At 40.7% G+C, this 22,906-nt stretch overlaps 1 protein-coding gene across 1 annotated transcript in view; it reads right to left on the minus strand.

Moving 5' to 3' along the window:
- The window catches only part of LOC139751146 (uncharacterized), a 202,396-nt gene that overhangs the window by 93,519 nt on the left and 85,971 nt on the right, over positions 1–22,906 (minus strand). The window contains exons 31-32 of the mRNA XM_071666245.1: positions 4,829–4,981; positions 3,291–3,563 (exon numbers count right to left, since the gene is read on the minus strand). Of these exons, the coding sequence (XP_071522346.1) occupies positions 3,291–3,563; positions 4,829–4,981 (426 nt within the window). The remainder of the gene's footprint in view (positions 1–3,290; positions 3,564–4,828; positions 4,982–22,906) is intronic.

Consider the following 22,906-nt stretch of genomic DNA (forward strand, 5'->3'; position numbering starts at 1 on the left):
CGGATCTGGTTTCAGTATACATTATATATGATAGCCAGAGAGTGGATGTGTGCAACTGAAGCCAGTGTTCATTCATTCCTGAGCCTAACTTGCTATGGTGAAGAAAGCAATTAGGTGTAAAAAAAAAAAAAAATCCTTTATTAGAGCAAAAATTCACTGAATTAAATACACAATATGATAGCCCCTTGATTATCTGCAATTTATTCACCTACAATCACCTACAATCTCCACTGTCCAAAAAGTCACCTCTGAGCCTGTGAAAAGCATGTTTATCCATTAGAAAAGTACTAGCAACAACGCCTCCACCTTTGCTAGAAATACTGGTTCCTGCCTCATCTTTGTCAACTTTTGATGCTGGAAAGATAAGTGTCTATAAAATGGATTCCACAAGATCTAAGGACAGATCATCATCAACTACTTCAGAATCACGTTCTGTCAGGTTCTCTATATCTAAATAAAAACAGCTCAATTTCCTCCTAGTAAACTCATGTAAATGTGCTGTCATTGGCATAGTTGGAGGATGACTGACTTTGCGGAGAAATCAGCATGCACTGCCACCTCAGCATCTACCTAGGCTCTGCAGGTTGCCTTGAAATGAGGGAGCAAAACTCAATGTGTAAATTTACACCAAGGGGAGGTGTACAGCTCGTGTATATCATAATCATTCGTCGAGAAGGGTTAAGGGGTTAATGCACATAAAAACCATTATTACACAATGTCCCAAAGAGCAGTGTGAGAACACTAATCCAAAATACTGATGTAACCACTGACCAAAGCTGTACCCCAGTGCTATGCTCCCCCACTTGGCTGTTTGTGTCACCAGAGTCAAACCCTTAAAAGCTGTTGAGATGTGAGCTAAGCTCTTTGGGAAAGGAGTGTTGGTGCTCAAAGTGTAAAGGACATTCAAATTCAAAGCTGAATATTTAAGCAAATCTCCGACTTATTCTTCACCAATGTAGTCATGCCAAAGTGCACTAAAAGGCAGGAGACACTACTTTGCAAAAAAAAAAAAAAAAAAAAAAAAAAAAACTATGGTAACATACCCAGTCATTTATTACCTCAAGATAACTATCCAGGAAACTCTTTTCTTCATGAGGTACTAGTGAAGCATAAGTTTTCATGGTTGCCCTTCTTTACAAAGAGTCTGATGCTTATGCCAGATATAAATTTGATCTTAGTTAGGAATCTTTTTCTCAATTCAAAAGGATAAGAAATTGTTTATCAGCAAGCCAAAACAACTGATTAGGGAATAATCTTTGCAATTGGTATAAATAAACTCAATACCATTTTCTAGTAATAAGTCTTACCCAAAAAATCAATCATGCCCACAATACATTTCTTAATACTGTACAACCTATCCATAGATAAGCTCCTGAAAAGTAAATAACATAATATAAAGAATGCCCAAAAGACCAACCACAAGACATCTAAGACCTTGGTGATTGACTGAAAAAATTTAAAATCTATGAGAGAAAAAAAAGATATTTAAGAGATGCCATGAGTACAGAAACATGTTTCCACACAAATACAGGTACTAGAACCTAATCCTAAATCTAGAATGCTAGGACCTGAACCTTGCAGGGATTTGGAATTTTCGAACTTTTGGGTATTTTGGAATGAAATCTTCCCCATACAATACAAATGAGTAATCTACACACATTTAGCAAAAAATAAGGTTTAGGATTCTGTATGTGAGAAAGACTTGGGAATCACCACTGTCCCTACCCTGTCACTAGAGTCCTTCATTAGGAGAATAGTTCAGGAGACAAACTATCAGCAGACAAATATCAGAATTATTTTCAAGTACATAAGGAAATATTTAGCAAGCTGCTCATATCATATATAAGGGCAAAACCAGAATATGCTTCTCAAGTTTGGTCACTGCACTTTAAAAAGTACAGGGGCTAATAAAAAAAAAAAGTCCTGAGATGATATCTGAATCAAGAGAGATGAATTAAGAGGAAAAGAGAAGAGTGAGGGTTGATTGATCACAAACATTACGCTTTAAAAACAGATTGATGATGCAGACAGTGAAAAGTATGTCTGGATAGAGCAACTGTAGGACATACCATGAAATTAAGCAAGAAATTTATTAAAGGCAACAGAAAGAGGTACTTTTATAGCATAAGAGTGGTGCAAGAATGAATATTATGACTGAGGGCAAGATTAATGAAAAAAAATACATAAATTTAAGAAGTTATATGATAGCAGATAGGATTTTCCCTCAAAGGCCCAGTTCTCTGTTCTTAATGCTACCTCACTAACGCGGGAAATGGCGAATAGTTTGAAAGAAAGAAGAAAGAAGAAAACGTTCCTGAGATGGGCCCCAAGAGTGTAAAACCTCCTCCCCATATAGAATAAACAGCTTATGACAAAAAGATAATTAAAGAGTATGGGACACTACAAATGTTAAAATCTCTCCCCACAATACACAACTAATATTCACAAATATCTATCACACACACGTTACAATTATTGTCTTATGTGGAGCAAATTACAGGATACTAAATCTGAGAGGATCTTTGTGGTTGAAAAAGTATATGCTAGTCATCAGAAACCCACATCAAAAGAGTTGTACAGGAAGTAACTAGATGATATTCAGTGTCAAAACTGTCTCACAGTACATGGAGAGGGAGTTTCTGAGATATCTGCAGCACAGATTAAAAAGTAAAGTATTCACCACAAGTTTGAGAAAATCAACTGAGGAGACATAGACAAAAGCCAAAGAAGGTCTAATGAAAGGTGGCAAAAACTGAAGGAAGGAAGATAAGCTACAAGGTTAGGTTAGCAACCACATACACACCCACATTTTAAGAAAGAAGGAAGAGAGATATGATTATGTAAGTCTGTCTGACAGGGTTAATAATAAGCAGTCTCTGAAACAAGGAGGAACCAACCAACTACACGACAAGAAGACATTCAGAAGAGTCAGAAGAGATGAGGAGATATACTTCTAAAGTACAAGAGTGGTGGACAGATTAAGTCAGCTAAGCAAAGAAGCAATGATTACAGAAAGCATTAATAAGCTTCAAGATGTGATGTTAAAAAATGTGCAAAACTCCCTACTCCACATGCATAACTAGACAATCACAAATAATGCCACTTTACACACATAATTGATTATTACTAATCTGACAAGCAGTGTAAACTATGCAAACACTGATTTACTTCAAACTTTAGTTAAGAATTGTATTGTTAAAGCAAAATTGTACAAAACAGCACAGGCAAACACTAGAGAAAACATCCACTCAACCACAGGACATAAGAAGTCTTAATGTATTTAGACTAACCTTTAATTTGCCAGGGCTGTGGCTCACAATGAATGTGCCTTCTAATGACGACTTTAATTGCTTACAGGATGCAAATGAAGGAATTTTCAGTTGAGTAGAACCTTTTAAACGATGTTCATCCTGGATAACGACATAAGAGCCTGTGACATCAAAGTTAAGGGTGAAGTTCCCCCAGTATCCTTCTACTACACCGTTCAGTCTTGTTCCATCCCAGACCCCTGTAGCCCTGACATCAACAGGCTCCCAGTAGTTAGCTCCCGAGTGCATTCTTAGCTGAAAATATGAAATGAGAAGAAAGAGGATGAAAAAATTCTTATCAAAGCAAAATTTAATGACACAGAGAGAAATATTCTTTCTGTCTTATTCACAGCAATGTTGGAAAACTTATGAGTCAGCAAGAATGTGTGAACAGTGTAAGTGGCAAAACTTGTACTGCACTAACAGAGGAGAGTGTTTGGCACTGACTGTATGTGTGTACTGCTCCCTAACTGGCTGAGTGAGACATGTTGTAAGAGTTCTAACTTTAGAGTTTTAACTTTAGTATCATCCTTATCAGGCAACTGGCAAAAGGCAACTCTGGCGAGGTATTTGCAGAGGCTCCTACCTAATGTTCTTACTGAGTACTTCTACCCAATGCTCCTGCCTAATGTTCCTACCTACTATTTCTACTTAAAGTTTCTACCGAATCTTCCTGCCTAAATGTTCCTACCTACTACTCTTCTCTATTGCTCCTAACATTTAGCCAAAAGGCAGGGCTAGCACATAGTGCTCACAGCAGGAAAATCTGGAATTACAAAGAATGTTATGTATGACAAAGAGAGACTGTATGTTTGTGGACGTAGTCCATATGTGTGGGAGGCAGAAAGAAAAGACAGCTACTTGGGTCAGAGGAGAGCAACTTGACAATCACTGAAGTGCTGGCTCACTATACCTGTCACTAACCCTCCTGATACCCAAGTAGGTAAGACTGGCAATATACCTCCCTGGTCATTGCTGCCTACCAACTACTACCTCATGATTATTAACTTCTTTTATGGATTTTATTTCTTTTTCTAGTAAAATAAGAGCTCCAAGATACAAGCAAGAGCACTCTAATGAAACAGCACTCAAAAGGATAGTGCTAACCAGGGTATTACTAAACTTTTACATGAGTTTTCATATCAAGACCCATTATACTTACTATAATCACATCATCCTGCTGGGAAGCAAACAGAAGCCATGTCCTAAATGAGATACGCAGACTTAGAAGCCATATCCTACACCAAGAGGGTTAAAAAGTATTTTACATGACAAAAAACAAAGGACAAAAGATACAATTTCTGAAAAGTAGAGAAACTGTGGATAATCAAAAGAGGGAAGAACAAGACAAATTCTTATCTCCACAGATAGTTGGGATATGTAAAATTATGGAAAAAAAATATAGCATGAGAAATAAGATATAAATGACCAGGGTAAATTGTTCACATTCTTACTAAAAGATTACAGAGGCTTATAATTAATAAACCTATAAGGTGCACATACATAAATGTAAATCTTACAGTTATTCCAAAGTCCTTTTGACCTTCAGACTTTTGATTTTTGAGGTACAGATCGAACAGTATGTCTTTAGTAATTGGAGACTCAATGGTGAAGTTTAAAGCTGCTTCATTCAGGGTATTTCCAGTAAGATGTCCACTTGCTGTCACTGATACCTGCAAACAATAGAAAACTAATGATAAAAGATATCTAAGGCTTAAGCAAAACACTACCTTCAAAGATATTTTCTTTCTTTCTTTCAAACTATTTGCAATTTCCAGCATTAGCGAGGTAGCGTTTAGAACAGAGGACTGGGCCTTTGAGGGAATATCCTCACCTGGCCCCCTTCTCTGTTCCTTCTTTTGGAAAAAAAAGAAAAAGAAAAAAAACGAGAGGGGAGGATTTCCAGCCCCCTGCTCCCTTCCCTTTTAGTCGCCTTCTACGACATGCAGGGAATATATGGGAAGAAGAATACTTCAAAGATATATCTGCAAATATACTTGAAATCTTTCCATTTACAACTATATTCACAGATATGTTACTGATTGGAGTTAATTCTTTTGTGACATCTATCCAACGTTCATCAACAGCATCTGTTAATATCATATACCATATCAAAGATATGCAGAAAATCAACTTCTATCCTTAGAAAGAGTATTTCTCTATGTAGTGCTTAAATTAACCCTTGCTTCATACCCCTGGCTTATCAGTGATCTAACAATAGAAAGCAAGCACTGTTTCTGAATGACTTTAACAATAAACTAACATCTCTGGAGGGTGCACATGCATATCATGGTGGTGCCATGATTTCTCATCACAACTCCAAAGCTCACAGATAGATTTGACCTTGGGGTCCAGGATCTCTGTCCTTTTATTCCAATTTTTCTCCTAAGGGGTGTGATATCCTAGCCATCACACCCTTCCTCCTTCTTCCAGTCGGAGACATGAAAACCAACTTAGGCCCATACATATACATATATCACAAATGCCAACATTGCTCATTCAAATACAACTCATGCAATTTTTGGATCCACAAACACTACACTGTCCATCACCTCTCACAAACTATAAAAGAGAAACTGGACCTATGGATGCCCTAAACCTAACCATGTTGCCCCCCTACTTCACCCAATTAACCCATGTGGCACTAAAGTCCACCAAACTCATCATCTACAACCCAAAACAAACATCATTCAAACCCACATACACACATCCTAAACCAACAATCCAATGTACTTAAACACATACAACCCTCCCAATGTCCTACTGCTACACATCAATGGTATAAACAGTAACTCCAAGTACTAAAAAGCCTAGTCTAGAAACACATGCAATAGCCCCTATTAAAATCTCACTCAGCCCATCACCCATACCCAATTACACTATATCAAAAAATAACAGTAGGTAAATGAGGTGGACTGATCATATACAAAGATATGAAAGATATAATGTCAAATGTGATATACAAGTATGTTTTATATATATATAAGCATGAAAAATGATAATAAACAATGTTTGGACAAGTGCTTATGAGTTGGCAACAAGTGCTGTTTAGTGTTACCTTATATCTGACACGTTAATTTTCTTTCAAGCCCTTATAAGGTGGCAATACGATGCTGCTTAGGATCCCTATATATCTGAGCATTAAATCTTTTCTATCTATCTAACCATATCTCTAATGCCTGTTCCAGCTGGAACTGCCTGAAAGGGGTAGCCACATCAAGAGAATCTCCATAACTAAAGAACTCCAGTGCCTCTCCTTAGCCTTTAGTGCCTCATCCTTAACAGATCACTGGCAGAGGGCAAGTGCAGCATAGTGTTTGCAAAAGCTCCTATCTAACGTTTCTAATGACTACTTCTATCTAATGTTCTTACCTAATGTTTCTACCTAATAATTCTGCTTAAATGTTCTTATCTACTACTCCTACATACTGCTCCTATCATTTTGCCAAGAGGCTGGGCTAGTGCAAAGTGCTCACCACAGGAAAATCTAGCTACGAAGACTAAGCTGCATGAGTTAATAGTCGTCATGGGTTACATATGACAAGGAGAGATCGTATGTCTATGGACAGAATGCCAAAAGTCAACATGTTAGTGAGGCAGAAAAAAAAGACAGCTACTTGGGTCAGAGAAGTGCAACTTGACAACCACTAAAGTGCTGGCTCACTAACACTCCTGATACTCTGGCGGGTAGAACTGGTAATACATCTCCGTGGTTGTTGGCTGCTTACCACTACTACCTACACTTAATCTTTTCATGCCCTTTACAATGTGTTCATTGTCATGTACCTAAGGAGCAAGAATTCTGTTACACGAGAAAATTTAATCCATCCTACCGGCATCATCCATAAATGCTTTGTTTCAATCTTTCTTCTTCCCCCTCCACAATCAGAAATGGCTTTTAAAAATCATCTATGCCAGATAATGCTACATATGGATGCCTTATGGATTTACCTTGATGAAGAAATAGTAAAATAGAGCCAATTACCATTTTCATACTCTAATGGAGAACTGACACTCCTAAGAAATAAAGATGGGAATTAACTTTGCAGCCAGAAGGTTAACACAGCTAACATTTCCATGCCTCTACCTGCCTCCTACCTCCCATATACAACACAATCACAACAGTTAACTATCCTCTTAAACCTCCTACTTTGTGGTAATTTCAACGGCTCACCACAAAGATTCAAGACCTCTGCAATACCAAATCTCTTGAACAAGTGCACACTGAAAATTCTAAGCCTCCACAACAGACTCGGTTAGAAATCTCCCCATACACCCATCAACCCTCTTCACTTGACATAACCCTTGGTATGCCTCTTACACACTCATTCAACATGGAACACCATCTAAACTCTATCCTCAGACCACCTTCCTGATTACATTTGAAATCAGATTGGTCAGCATACACTTAACTTAATGATTTAAAGTTACAACTCTCTCTTCTCTACCAATCATATTATCATGCCACAGATAACATCAACATCATCTTAAAAGCCAGAAAAAATCTGTTCTACAGTTTTATAAAATGCGTTTAAACCCAAATTTTTCTCAGCAGATTTCCAGTATATTGTTGACTGGTTGGTAAGGTTATTTAATGTATGTATGATTCATGGTGAGGTGCCTGAAGGTTGGCAGAATGCTTGCATAGTGCCATTGTACAAAGGCAAAGGGGATAAGAGTGAGTGCTCAAATTACAGAGGTATAAGTTTGTTGAGTATTCCTGGTAAATTATATGGGAGGGTATTGATTGAGAGGGTGAAGGCATGTACAGAGCATCAGATTGGGGAAGAGCAGTGTGGTTTCAGAAGTGGTAGAGGATGTGTGGATCAGGTGTTTGTTTTGAAGAATGTATGTGAGAAATACTTAGAAAAGCAAATGGATTTGTATGTAGCATTTATGGATCTGGAGAAGGCATATGATAGGGTTGATAGAGATGCTCTATGGAAGGTATTAAGAATATTTAGTGTGGGAGGCAAGTTGTTAGAAGCAGTGAAAAGTTTTTATCGAGGATGTAAGGCATGTGTACGTGTAGGAAGAGAGGAAAGTGATTGGTTCTCAGTGAAGTTAGGTTTGCGGCAGGGGTGTGTGATGTCTCCATGGTTGTTTAATTTGTTTATGGATGGGGTTGTTAGGGAGGTGAATGCAAGAGTTTTGGAAAGAGGGGTAAGTATGCAGTCTGTTGTGGATGAGAGAGCTTGGGAAGTGAGTCAGTTGTTGTTCGTTGATGATACAGCGCTGGTGGCTGATTCATGTGAGAAACTGCAGAAGCTGGTGACTGAGTTTGGTAAAGTGTGTGAAAGAAGAGAGTTGAGAGTAAATGTGAATAAGAGCAAGGTTAAATATTAGGTTCAGTAGGGTTGAGGGTCAAGTCAATTAGGAGGTAAGTTTGAATGGAGAAAAACTGGAGGAAGTAAAGTGTTTTAAATATCTGGGAGTGGATCTGGCAGTGGATGGAACCATGGAAGCAGAAGTGAATCATAGGGTGGGGGAGGGGGCGAAAATTCTGGGAGCCTTGAAGAATGTGTGGAAGTCGAGAACATTATCTCGGAAAGCAAAAATGGGTATTTTTGAAGGAATAGTGGTTCCAACAATGTTGTATGGTTGCGAGGTGTGGGCTATGGATAGAGTTGTGTTAAGGAGGGTGGATGTGCTGGAAATGAGATGTTTGAGGACAATATGTGATGTGAGGTGGTTTGATCGAGTAAGTAATGTAAGGGTAAGAGAGATGTGCAGAAATAAAAAGAGTGTGGTTGAGAGAGCAGAAGAGGGTGTTTTGAAATGGTTTGGGCACATGGAGAGAATGAGTGAGGAAAGATTGACCAAGAGGATGTATGTGTCAGAGGTGGAGGGAACGAGGAGAAGTGGGAGACCAAATTGGAGGTGGAAAGATGGAGTGAAAATGATTTTGAGTGATCGGGGCCTGAACATGCAGGAGGGTGAAAGGCGTGCAAGGAATAGAGTGAATTGGAACGATGTGGTATACCGGGGTCGATGTGCTGTCAATGGATTGAACCAGGGCATGTGAAGCGTCTGGGGTAAACCATGGAAAGTTCTGTGGACCCTGGATGTGGAAAGGGAGCTGTGGTTTCGGGCATTATTGCATGACAGCTAGAGACTGAGTGTGAACGAATGGGGCCTTTGTTGTCTTTTCCTAGCGCTACCTCGCACACATGAGGGGGGAGGGTGAGGTGGCGATGGGAATGAATGAAGGCAGTGTGAATTGTGTACATGTGCATATATGTATGTGTCTGTGTGTGTATATATATGTGTACATTGAGATGTGTGGGTATGTATATTTGCGTGTGTGGACGTGTATGTATATACATGTGTATGGGGGTGGGTTGGGCCATTTCTTTCGTCTGTTTCCTTGCGCTACCTTGCAAATGCGGGAGACAGCGACAAAGCAAAATAAATAAATATAAATAAAATAATTTTTTTTTTTTTTTTTTTTTTTTTTTATACTTTGTCGCTGTCTCCCGCGTTTGCGAGGTAGCGCAAGGAAACAGACGAAAGAAATGGCCCAACCCCCCCCATACGCATGTACATACACACGTCCACACACGCAAATATACATACCTACACAGCTTTCCATGGTTTACCCCAGACGCTTCACATGCCCTGATTCAATCCACTGACAGCACGTCAACCCCTGTATACCACATCGCTCCAATTCACTCTATTCCTTGCCCTCCTTTCACCCTCCTGCATGTTCAGGCCCCGATCACACAAAATCCTTTTCACTCCATCTTTCCACCTCCAATTTGGTCTCCCTCTTCTCCTCGTTCCCTCCACCTCCGACACATATATCCTCTTGGTCAATCTTTCCTCACTCATTCTCTCCATGTGCCCAAACCATTTCAAAACACCCTCTTCTGCTCTCTCAACCACGCTCTTTTTATTTCCACACATCTCTCTTACCCTTACGTTACTTACTCGATCAAACCACCCCACACCACACATTGTCCTCAAACATCTCATTTCCAGCACATCCATCCTCCTGCGCACAACTCTATCCATAGCCCACGCCTCGCAACCATACAACATTGTTGGAACTACTATTCCTTCAAACATACCCATTTTTGCTTTCCGGGATAATGTTCTCCACTTCCACACATTTTTCAAGGCTCCCAAAATTTTCGCCCCCTCCCCCACCCTATGATCCACTTCCGCTTCCATGGTTCCATCCGCTGACAGATCCACTCCCAGATATCTATATTAAACTATTCGCCATTTCCCACGTTAGCGAGGTAGCGTTAAGAACAGAGGACTGGGCCTTTGAGGGAATATCCTCACCTGGCCCCCTTCTCTGTTCCTTCTTTTGGAAAATTAAAAAAAATAACGAGAGGGGAGGATTTCCAGCCCCCCGCTCCCTTCCCTTTTAGTCGCCTTCTACAACGCGCAGGGAATACATGGGAAGAAGAATACTTCAAAGATATATCTGCAAATATACTTGAAATCTTTCCATTTACAACTATATTCACAGATATGTTACTGATTGGAGTTAATTCTTTTGTGACATCTATCCAACGTTCATCAACAGCATCTGTTAATATCATATACCATATCAAAGATATGCAGAAAATCAACTTCTATCCTTAGAAAGAGTATTTCTCTATGTAGTGCTTAAATTAACCCTTGCTTCATACCCCTGGCTTATCAGTGATCTAACAATAGAAAGCAAGCACTGTTTCTGAATGACTTTAACAATAAACTAACATCTCTGGAGGGTGCACATGCATATCATGGTGGTGCCATGATTTCTCATCACAACTCCAAAGCTCACAGATAGATTTGACCTTGGGTCCAGGATCTCTGTCCTTTTATTCCAATTTTTCTCCTAAGGGGTGTGATATCCTAGCCATCACACCCTTCCTCCTTCTTCCAGTCGGAGACATGAAAACCAACTTAGGCCCATACATATACATATATCACAAATGCCAACATTGCTCATTCAAATACAACTCATGCAATTTTTGGATCCACAAACACTACACTGTCCATCACCTCTCACAAACTATAAAAGAGAAACTGGACCTATGGATGCCCTAAACCTAACCATGTTGCCCCCCTACTTCACCCAATTAACCCATGTGGCACTAAAGTCCACCAAACTCATCATCTACAACCCAAAACAAACATCATTCAAACCCACATACACACATCCTAAACCAACAATCCAATGTACTTAAACACATACAACCCTCCCAACGTCCTACTGCTACACATCAATGGTATAAACAGTAACTCCAAGTACTAAAAAGCCTAGTCTAGAAACACATGCAATAGCCCCTATTAAAATCTCACTCAGCCCATCACCCATACCCAATTACACTATATCAAAAAATAACAGTAGGTAAATGAGGTGGACTGATCATATACAAAGATATGAAAGATATAATGTCAAATGTGATATACAAGTATTATTATATTATTTTTTATTATACTCTGTCGCTGTATATATATATGTTTTATATATATATAAGCATGAAAAATGATAATAAACAATGTTTGGACAAGTGCTTATGAGTTGGCAACAAGTGCTGTTTAGTGTTACCTTATATCTGACACGTTAATTTTCTTTCAAGCCCTTATAAGGTGGCAATACGATGCTGCTTAGGATCCCTATATATCTGAGCATTAAATCTTTTCTATCTATCTAACCATATCTCTAATGCCTGTTCCAGCTGGAACTGCCTGAAAGGGGTAGCCACATCAAGAGAATCTCCATAACTAAAGAACTCCAGTGCCTCTCCTTAGCCTTTAGTGCCTCATCCTTAACAGATCACTGGCAGAGGGCAAGTCCAGCATAGTGTTTGCAAAAGCTCCTATCTAACGTTTCTAATGACTACTTCTATCTAATGTCCTTACCTAATGTTTCTACCTAATAATTCTGCTTAAATGTTCTTATCTACTACTCCTACATACTGCTCCTATCATTTTGCCAAGAGGCTGGGCTAGTGCAAAGTGCTCACCACAGGAAAATCTAGCTACGAAGACTAAGCTGCATGAGTTAATAGTTGTCATGGGTTACATATGACAAGGAGAGATCGTATGTCTATGGACAGAATGCCAAAAGTCAACATGTTAGTGAGGCAGAAGAAAAAGACAGCTACTTGGGTCAGAGAAGTGCAACTTGACAACCACTAAAGTGCTGGCTCACTAAGCAGATGTCACTAACACTCCTGATACTCTGGCGGGTAGAACTGGTAATACATCTCCGTGGTTGTTGGCTGCTTACCACTACTACCTACACTTAATCTTTTCATGCCCTTTACAATGTGTTCATTGTCATGTACCTAAGGAGCAAGAATTCTGTTACACGAGAAAATTTAATCCATCCTACCGGCATCATCCATAAATGCTTTGTTTCAATCTTTCTTCTTCCCCCTCCACAATCAGAAATGGCTTTTAAAAATCATCTATGCCAGATAATGCTACATATGGATGCCTTATGGATTTACCTTGATGAAGAAATAGTAAAATAGAGCCAATTACCATTTTCATACTCTAATGGAGAACTGACACTCCTAAGAAATAAAGATGGGAATTAACTTTGCAGCCAGAAGGTTAACACAGCTAACATTTCCATGCCTCTACCTGCCTCCTACCTCCCATATACAACACAATCACAACAGTTAACTATCCTCTTAAACCTCCTTCTTTGTGGTAATTTCAACGGCTCACCACAAAGATTCAAGACCTCTGCAATACCAAATCTCTTGAACAAGTGCACACTGAAAATTCTAAGCCTCCACAACAGACTCGGTTAGAAATCTCCCCATACACCCATCAGCCCTCTTCACTTGACATAACCCTTGGCATGCCTCTTACACACTCATTCAACATGGAACACCATCTAAACTCTATCCTCAGACCACCTTCCTGATCACATTTGAAATCAGATTGGTCAGCATACACTTAACTTAATGATTTAAAGTTACAACTCTCTCTTCTCTACCAATCATATTATCATGCCACAGATAACATCAACATCATCTTAAAAGCCAGAAAAAATCTGTTCTACAGTTTTATAAAATGCGTTTAAACCCAAATTTTTCTCAGCAGATTTCCAGTATATTGTTGACTGGTTGGTAAGGTTATTTAATGTATGTATGATTCATGGTGAGGTGCCTGAAGGTTGGCAGAATGCTTGCATAGTGCCATTGTACAAAGGCAAAGGGGATAAGAGTGAGTGCTCAAATTACAGAGGTATAAGTTTGTTGAGTATTCCTGGTAAATTATATGGGAGGGTATTGATTGAGAGGGTGAAGGCATGTACAGAGCATCAGATTGGGGAAGAGCAGTGTGGTTTCAGAAGTGGTAGAGGATGTGTGGATCAGGTGTTTGTTTTGAAGAATGTATGTGAGAAATACTTAGAAAAGCAAATGGATTTGTATGTAGCATTTATGGATCTGGAGAAGGCATATGATAGGGTTGATAGAGATGCTCTATGGAAGGTATTAAGAATATTTAGTGTGGGAGGCAAGTTGTTAGAAGCAGTGAAAAGTTTTTATCGAGGATGTAAGGCATGTGTACGTGTAGGAAGAGAGGAAAGTGATTGGTTCTCAGTGAAGTTAGGTTTGCGGCAGGGGTGTGTGATGTCTCCATGGTTGTTTAATTTGTTTATGGATGGGGTTGTTAGGGAGGTGAATGCAAGAGTTTTGGAAAGAGGGGTAAGTATGCAGTCTGTTGTGGATGAGAGAGCTTGGGAAGTGAGTCAGTTGTTGTTCGTTGATGATACAGCGCTGGTGGCTGATTCATGTGAGAAACTGCAGAAGCTGGTGACTGAGTTTGGTAAAGTGTGTGAAAGAAGAGAGTTGAGAGTAAATGTGAATAAGAGCAAGGTTAAATATTAGGTTCAGTAGGGTTGAGGGTCAAGTCAATTAGGAGGTAAGTTTGAATGGAGAAAAACTGGAGGAAGTAAAGTGTTTTAAATATCTGGGAGTGGATCTGGCAGTGGATGGAACCATGGAAGCAGAAGTGAATCATAGGGTGGGGGAGGGGGCGAAAATTCTGGGAGCCTTGAAGAATGTGTGGAAGTCGAGAACATTATCTCGGAAAGCAAAAATGGGTATTTTTGAAGGAATAGTGGTTCCAACAATGTTGTATGGTTGCGAGGTGTGGGCTATGGATAGAGTTGTGTTAAGGAGGGTGGATGTGCTGGAAATGAGATGTTTGAGGACAATATGTGATGTGAGGTGGTTTGATCGAGTAAGTAATGTAAGGGTAAGAGAGATGTGCAGAAATAAAAAGAGTGTGGTTGAGAGAGCAGAAGAGGGTGTTTTGAAATGGTTTGGGCACATGGAGAGAATGAGTGAGGAAAGATTGACCAAGAGGATATATGTGTCAGAGGTGGAGGGAACGAGGAGAAGTGGGAGACCAAATTGGAGGTGGAAAGATGGAGTGAAAATGATTTTGAGTGATCGGGGCCTGAACATGCAGGAGGGTGAAAGGCGTGCAAGGAATAGAGTGAATTGGAACGATGTGGTATACCGGGGTCGATGTGCTGTCAATGGATTGAACCAGGGCATGTGAAGCGTCTGGGTAAACCATGGAAAGTTCTGTGGACCCTGGATGTGGAAAGGGAGCTGTGGTTTCGGGCATTATTGCATGACAGCTAGAGACTGAGCGTGAACGAATGGGGCCTTTGTTGTCTTTTCCTAGCGCTACCTCGCACACATGAGGGGGGAGGGTGAGGTGGCGATGGGAATGAATGAAGGCAGTGTGAATTGTGTACATGTGCATATATGTATGTGTCTGTGTGTGTATATATATGTGTACATTGAGATGTGTGGGTATGTATATTTGCGTGTGTGGACGTGTATGTATATACATGTGTATGGGGGTGGGTTGGGCCATTTCTTTCGTCTGTTTCCTTGCGCTACCTTGCAAACGCGGGAGACAGCGACAAAGCAAAATAAATAAATATAAATAAAATAATTTTTTTTTTTTTTTTTTTTTTTTTTTATACTTTGTCGCTGTCTCCCGCGTTTGCGAGGTAGCGCAAGGAAACAGACGAAAGAAATGGCCCAACCCCCCCCATACGCATGTACATACACACGTCCACACACGCAAATATACATACCTACACAGCTTTCCATGGTTTACCCCAGACGCTTCACATGCCCTGATTCAATCCACTGACAGCACGTCAACCCCTGTATACCACATCGCTCCAATTCACTCTATTCCTTGCCCTCCTTTCACCCTCCTGCATGTTCAGGCCCCGATCACACAAAATCCTTTTCACTCCATCTTTCCACCTCCAATTTGGTCTCCCTCTTCTCCTCGTTCCCTCCACCTCCGACACATATATCCTCTTGGTCAATCTTTCCTCACTCATTCTCTCCATGTGCCCAAACCATTTCAAAACACCCTCTTCTGCTCTCTCAACCACGCTCTTTTTATTTCCACACATCTCTCTTACCCTTACGTTACTTACTCGATCAAACCACCCCACACCACACATTGTCCTCAAACATCTCATTTCCAGCACATCCATCCTCCTGCGCACAACTCTATCCATAGCCCACGCCTCGCAACCATACAACATTGTTGGAACTACTATTCCTTCAAACATACCCATTTTTGCTTTCCGGGATAATGTTCTCCACTTCCACACATTTTTCAAGGCTCCCAAAATTTTCGCCCCCTCCCCCACCCTATGATCCACTTCCGCTTCCATGGTTCCATCCGCTGACAGATCCACTCCCAGATATCTATATTAAACTATTCGCCATTTCCCACGTTAGCGAGGTAGCGTTAAGAACAGAGGACTGGGCCTTTGAGGGAATATCCTCACCTGGCCCCCTTCTCTGTTCCTTCTTTTGGAAAATTAAAAAAAATAACGAGAGGGGAGGATTTCCAGCCCCCCGCTCCCTTCCCTTTTAGTCGCCTTCTACAACGCGCAGGGAATACATGGGAAGTATTCTTTCTCCCCTATCCCCAGGGATAAAATTAAATCCATACATATTATAAAAGCACATCTCATAAAAATGGGCAAACAAACTGTGCTCCTCTCATATAAGACTAAAATATTATATAACTTTGCCCACATGGATTAAGCTTCTAAAAAAACTAGAGTGAGGATGTCAAAACGCACTGTGTTTGCTGCAGTGGCTGCACTTAAAAGTAAGAACTTATGCAGAAGGTTCAATCCCTTTTCCAATAAAGTGTGTCAGGATACCATTTATTGTGTTTTGATCGTCTGTCACTCTGACATGTTAAAGACTGTCTCACTTGAGAGGCAGTCATGTTGATAAACGTCATAAACATTGTAAAGTATACAAAAAATGTACGATACAAAGATATAAAGTAATTCAGAGTGACCAAAATCATCTACTAAATAACAAATACCAAATGCTACCCTCAGGAAGAAAATTAAGATCAATGAAATGTAGGACGGCTATGTATCAAAATCGTTCATACCTGTGAGTTCTAGAATGTAACAGGCATCAGAGATATATAGGGTATACCAATAATTAATAATGGGTAAATTAGTTTAACTTGTACTCCTGGTTGCTCAAGGTTCAGACATTCAGTTAATGTGATCTCTTTTTGTATTTTTAAAAAATTTTTTAAGAGGTAGTAAAAGCTTTGCGGAAGATGAAAGCCGGCAAGGCAGCAGGTTTGGATGGTATTGCAGTGGAATTTATTAAAAAAGGGGGTGACTGTATTGTTGACTGGTTGGTAAGGTTATTTAATGTATGTATGACTCATGGTGAGGTGCCTGAGGATTGGCGGAATGCGTGCATAGTGCCATTGTACAAAGGCAAAGGGGATAAGAGTGAGTGCTCAAATTACAGAGGTATAAGTTTGTTGAGTATTCCTGGTAAATTATATGGGAGGGTACTGATTGAGAGGGTGAAGGCATGTACAGAGCATCAGATTGGGGAAGAGCAGTGTGGTTTCAGAAGTGGGAGAGGATGTGTGGATCAGGTGTTTGCTTTGAAGAATGTATGTGAGAAATACTTAGAAAAGCAAATGGATTTGTATGTAGCATTTATGGATCTGGAGAAGGCATATGATAGAGTTGATAGAGATGCTCTGTGGAAGGTATTAAGAATATATGGTGTGGGAGGCAAGTTGTTAGAAGCAGTGAAAAGTTTTTATCGAGGATGTAAGGCATGTGTACGTGTAGGAAGAGAGGAAAGTGATTGGTTCTCAGTGAATGTAGGTTTGCGGCAGGGGTGTGTGATGTCTCCATGGTTGTTTAATTTGTTTATGGATGGGGTTGTTAGGGAGGTAAATGCAAGAGTCTTGGAAAGAGGGGCAAGTATGAGGTCTGTTGGGGATGAGAGAGCTTGGGAAGTGAGTCAGTTGTTGTTCGCTGATGATACAGCGCTGGTGGCGGATTCATGTGAGAAACTGCAGAAGCTGGTGACGGAGTTTGGTAAAGTGTGTGGAAGAAGAAAGTTAAGAGTAAATGTGAATAAGAGCAAGGTTATTAGGTACAGTAGGGTTGAGGGTCAAGTCAATTGGGAGGTGAGTTTGAATGGAGAAAAACTGGAGGAAGTGAAGTGTTTTAGATATCTGGGAGTGGATCTGTCAGCGGATGGAACCATGGAAGCGGAAGTGGATCATAGGGTGGGGGAGGGGGCGAAAATTTTGGGAGCCTTGAAAAATGTGTGGAAGTCGAGAACATTATCCCGGAAAGCAAAAATGGGTATGTTTGAAGGAATAGTAGTTCCAACAATGTTGTATGGTTGCGAGGCGTGGGCTATGGATAGAGTTGTGCGCAGGAGGATGGATGTGCTGGAAATGAGATGTTTGAGGACAATGTGTGGTGTGAGGTGGTTTGATCGAGTAAGTAACGTAAGGGTAAGAGAGATGTGTGGAAATAAAAAGAGCGTGGTTGAGAGAGCAGAAGAGGGTGTTTTGAAATGGTTTGGGCACATGGAGAGAATGAGTGAGGAAAGATTGACCAAGAGGATATATGTGTCGGAGGTGGAGGGAACGAGGAGAAGAGGGAGACCAAATTGGAGGTGGAAAGATGGAGTGAAAAGGATTTTGTGTGATCGGGGCCTGAACATGCAGGAGGGTGAAAGGAGGGCAAGGAATAGAGTGAATTGGAGCGATGTGGTATACAGGGGTTGACGTGCTGTCAGTGGATTGAATCAAGGCATGTGAAGCGTCCGGGGTAAACCATGGAAAGCTGTGTAGGTATGTATATTTGCGTGTGTGGACGTGTGTATGTACATGTGTATGGGGAGGGTTGGGCCATTTCTTTCGTCTGTTTCCTTGCGCTACCTCGCAAACGCGGGAGACAGCGACAAAGTATAAAAAAAAAAAAAAAAAAAAAAAAAAATTTTATGACAATGCTCAAGGATGTTTTTTAGATAAACATAAATGATGAATGTAAAGATAAATCTGTGAAACTTATCAACTTTTATAAAAATGCACAAGACAAATTCCATTGATTACATGACCAATAAAGTATTCTGATTTTTTATTTGAAAATATGCGAGCCTACTCGATACCTGCTAACCATTTACAGACATTTATATGCATTTATTTATCATCAACCCTATAAACCTTCTTCCTGGCATTCCTAAGGTTACATTACACCCAGGAGCAAGGAGAAAAGGACTCCTTCAAAGCAAGAAAATCTCTGCAAGACTTTACATTCATCAACTGAGCATGTTACAGCTATACCAAAGATGGCTTATCATGCACACTCCAGTAACGCATATTTACCTATATCTGCCCTTTCTTTCATATCAGAAAGTCGGTGAAAAGCCAATTAAAATAGCTCATGAATTATAGATCTCTGCAAGTCAACTTGTCCTGTAGTTGAAGTACTTGGTGTTCCATTTCCTGGAGACTTCTTTGGTGAATTTGAACTATCTGGTCCTTCATTCTGGTTTGTTTGAGATTTATGTACATGCTGCAAGACATCTTTACTGGCAACAAATGTTTTACTAATCATTTTCTGTTCAGTACTAGTCATGCTGGAGGGATAGAGTTTGGCTTCTAGACTGATGTTAAACAGATCTTGTGAGTCCAGAGATAGCTGTAATTTTCTGTTTTTTTTCTGAATTACGTGAATCCGAGTTGGTCTTCCCTTTCTGTCTGTTTGGCGACAGACTCACAAGACATTCTTCATCAGTGTCTATGTCTTGATCACAAAGATCATCTACATCAGTGTCAGAGTTGTAACAATCACTGTCACTACTCTCAAACTTAGCTTTCTTGGATGGATGACTAGATATATATATATATATATATATATATATATATATATATATATATATATATATATATATATATATATATATATATTTTTTTTTTTTTGCTTTGTCGCTGTCTCCCGCGTTTGCGAGGTAGCGCAAGGAAACAGACGAAAGAAATGACCCAACCCACCCCCATACACATGCCTTGATTCAATCCACTGACAGCACGTCAACCCTGGTATACCACATCGCTCCAATTCACTCTATTCTTTGCCCTCCTTTCACCCTCCTGCATGTTCAGGCCCCGATCACACAAAATCTTTTTCACTCCATCTTTCCACCTCCAATTTGGTCTCCCTCTTCTCCTCGTTCCCTCCACCTCCGACACATATATCCTCTTGGTCAATCTTTCCTCACTCATTCTCTCCATGTGACCAAACCATTTCTAAACACCCTCTTCTGCTCTCTCAACCACGCTCTTTTTATTTCCACACATCTCTCTTACCCTTACGTTACTTACTCGATCAAACCACCTCACACCACACATTGTCCTCAAACATCTCATTTCCAGCACATCCATCCTCCTGCGCACAACTCTATCCATAGTCCACGCCTCGCAACCATACAACATTGTTGGAACCACTATTCCTTCAAACATACCCATTTTTGCTTTCCGAGATAATGTTCTCAACTTCCACACATTCTTCAAGGCTCCCAGAATTTTCGCCCCCTCCCCCACCCTATGATCCACTCCCGCTTCCATGGTTCCATCCGCTACCATTCCACTCCCAGATATCTAAAACACTTCACTTCCTCCAGTTTTTCTCCATTCAAACTCACCTCCCAATTGAATTGACCCTCAACCCTACTGTACCTAATAACCTTGCTCTTATTCACATTTACTCTTAAATTACAGAGGTATAAGTTTGTTGAGTATTCCTGGTAAATTATATGGGAGGGTATTGATTGAGAGGGTGAAGGCATGTACAGAGCATCAGATTGGGGAAGAGCAGTGTGGTTTCAGAAGTGGTAGAGGATGTGTGGATCAGGTGTTTGCTTTGAAGAATGTATGTGAGAAATACTTAGAAAAGCAAATGGATTTGTATGTAGCATTTATGGATCTGGAGAAGGCATATGATAGAGTTGATAGAGATGCTCTGTGGAAGGTATTAAGAATATATGGTGCGGGAGGCAAGTTGTTAGAAGCAGTGAAAAGTTTTTATCGACAATGTAAGGCATGTGTACGTGTAGGAAGAGAGGAAAGTGATTGGTTCTCAGTGAATGTAGGTTTGCAGCAGGGGTGTGTGATGTCTCCATGGTTGTTTAATTTGTTTATGGATGGGGTTGTTAGGGAGGTGAATGCAAGAGTTTTGGAAAGATGGGCAAGTATGAAGTCTGTTGGGGATGAGAGAGCTTGGGAAGTGAGTCAGTTGTTGTTCGCTGATGATACAGAGCTGGTGACTGATTCATGTGAGAAACTACAGAAGCTGGTGACTGAGTTTGGTAAAGTGTGTGAAAGAAGAAAGTTAAGAGTAAATGTGAATAAGAGCAAGGTTATTAGGTACAGTAGGGTTGAGGGTCAAGTCAATTGGGAGGTGAGTTTGAATGGAGAAAAACTGGAGGAAGTGAAGTGTTTTAGATATCTGGAAGTGGATCTGGCAGCGGATGGAACCATGGAAGCGGAAGTGGATCATAGGGTGGGGGAGGGGGCGAAAATTCTGGGAGCCTTGAAGAATGTGTGGAAGTCGAGAACATTATCTCGGAAAGCAAAAATGGGTATGTTTGAAGGAATAGTGGTTCTAACAATGTTGTATGGTTGCGAGGCGTGGACTATGGATAGAGTTGTGCGCAGGAGGATGGATGTGCTGGAAATGAGATGTTTGAGGACAATGTGTGGTGTGAGGTGGTTTGATCGAGTAAGTAACGTAAGGGTAAGAGAGATGTGTGGAAATAAAAAGAGCGTGGTTGAGAGAGCAGAAGAGGGTGTTTTGAAATGGTTTGGTCACATGGAGAGAATGAGTGAGGAAAGATTGACCATGAGGATATATGTGTCGGAGGTGGAGGGAACGAGGAGAAGAGGGAGACCAAATTGGAGGTGGAAAGATGGAGTGAAAGAGATTTTGTGTGATCGGGGCCTGAACATGCAGGAGGGTGAAAGGAGGGCAAGGAATAGAGTGAATTGGAGCGATGTGGTATACCGGGGTTGACGTGCTGTCAGTGGATTGAATCAAGGCATGTGAAGCGTCTGGGGTAAACCATGGAAAGCTGTGTAGGTATGTATATTTGCGTGTGTGGACGTATGTATATACATGTGTATGGGGGTGGGTTGGGCCATTTCTTTCGTCTGTTTCCTTGCGCTACCTCGCAAACGCGGGAGACAGCGACAAAGCAAAAAAAAAACAAAAAACAAAAAACATATATATATTTTTTTTTTTTTTTTTTTATACTTTGTCGCTGTCTCCCGCGTTTGCGAGGTAGCGCAAGGAAACAGACGAAAGAAATGGCCCAACCCTCCCCATACACATGTACATACACACGTCCACACACGCAAATATACATACCTACACAGCTTTCCATGGTTTACCCCGGACGCTTCACATGCCTTGATTCAATCCACTGACAGCACGTCAACCCCTGTATACCACATCGCTCCAATTCACTCTATTCCTTGCCCTCCTTTCACCCTCCTGCATGTTCAGGCCCCGATCACACAAAATCCTCTTCACTCCATCTTTCCACCTCCAATTTGGTCTCCCTCTTCTCCTCGTTCCCTCCACCTCCGACACATATATCCTCTTGGTCAATCTTTCCTCACTCATTCTCTCCATGTGCCCAAACCATTTCAAAACACCCTCTTCTGCTCTCTCAACCACGCTCTTTTTATTTCCACACATCTCTCTCACCCTTACGTTACTTACTCGATCAAACCACCTCACACCACACATTGTCCTCAAACATCTCATTTCCAGCACATCCATCCTCCTGCGCACAACTCTATCCATAGCCCACGCCTCGCAACCATACAACATTGTTGGAACTACTATTCCTTCAAACATACCCATTTTTGCTTTCCGGGATAATGTTCTCGACTTCCACACATTTTTCAAGGCTCCCAAAATTTTCGCCCCCTCCCCCACCCTATGATCCACTTCCGCTTCCATGGTTCCATCCGCTGACAGATCCACTCCCAGATATCTAAAACACTTCACTTCCTCCAGTTTTTCTCCATTCAAACTCACCTCCCAATTGACTTGACCCTCAACCCTACTGTACCTAATAACCTTGCTCTTATTCACATTTACTCTTAACTTTCTTCTTCCACACACTTTACCAAACTCCGTCACCAGCTTCTGCAGTTTCTCACATGAATCCGCCACCAGCGCTGTATCATCAGCGAACAACAACTGACTCACTTCCCAAGCTCTC

The sequence above is a fragment of the Panulirus ornatus genome, chromosome 11 (assembly GCF_036320965.1).
Source record: "Panulirus ornatus isolate Po-2019 chromosome 11, ASM3632096v1, whole genome shotgun sequence".
NCBI classification, from domain to species: domain Eukaryota; kingdom Metazoa; phylum Arthropoda; class Malacostraca; order Decapoda; family Palinuridae; genus Panulirus; species Panulirus ornatus.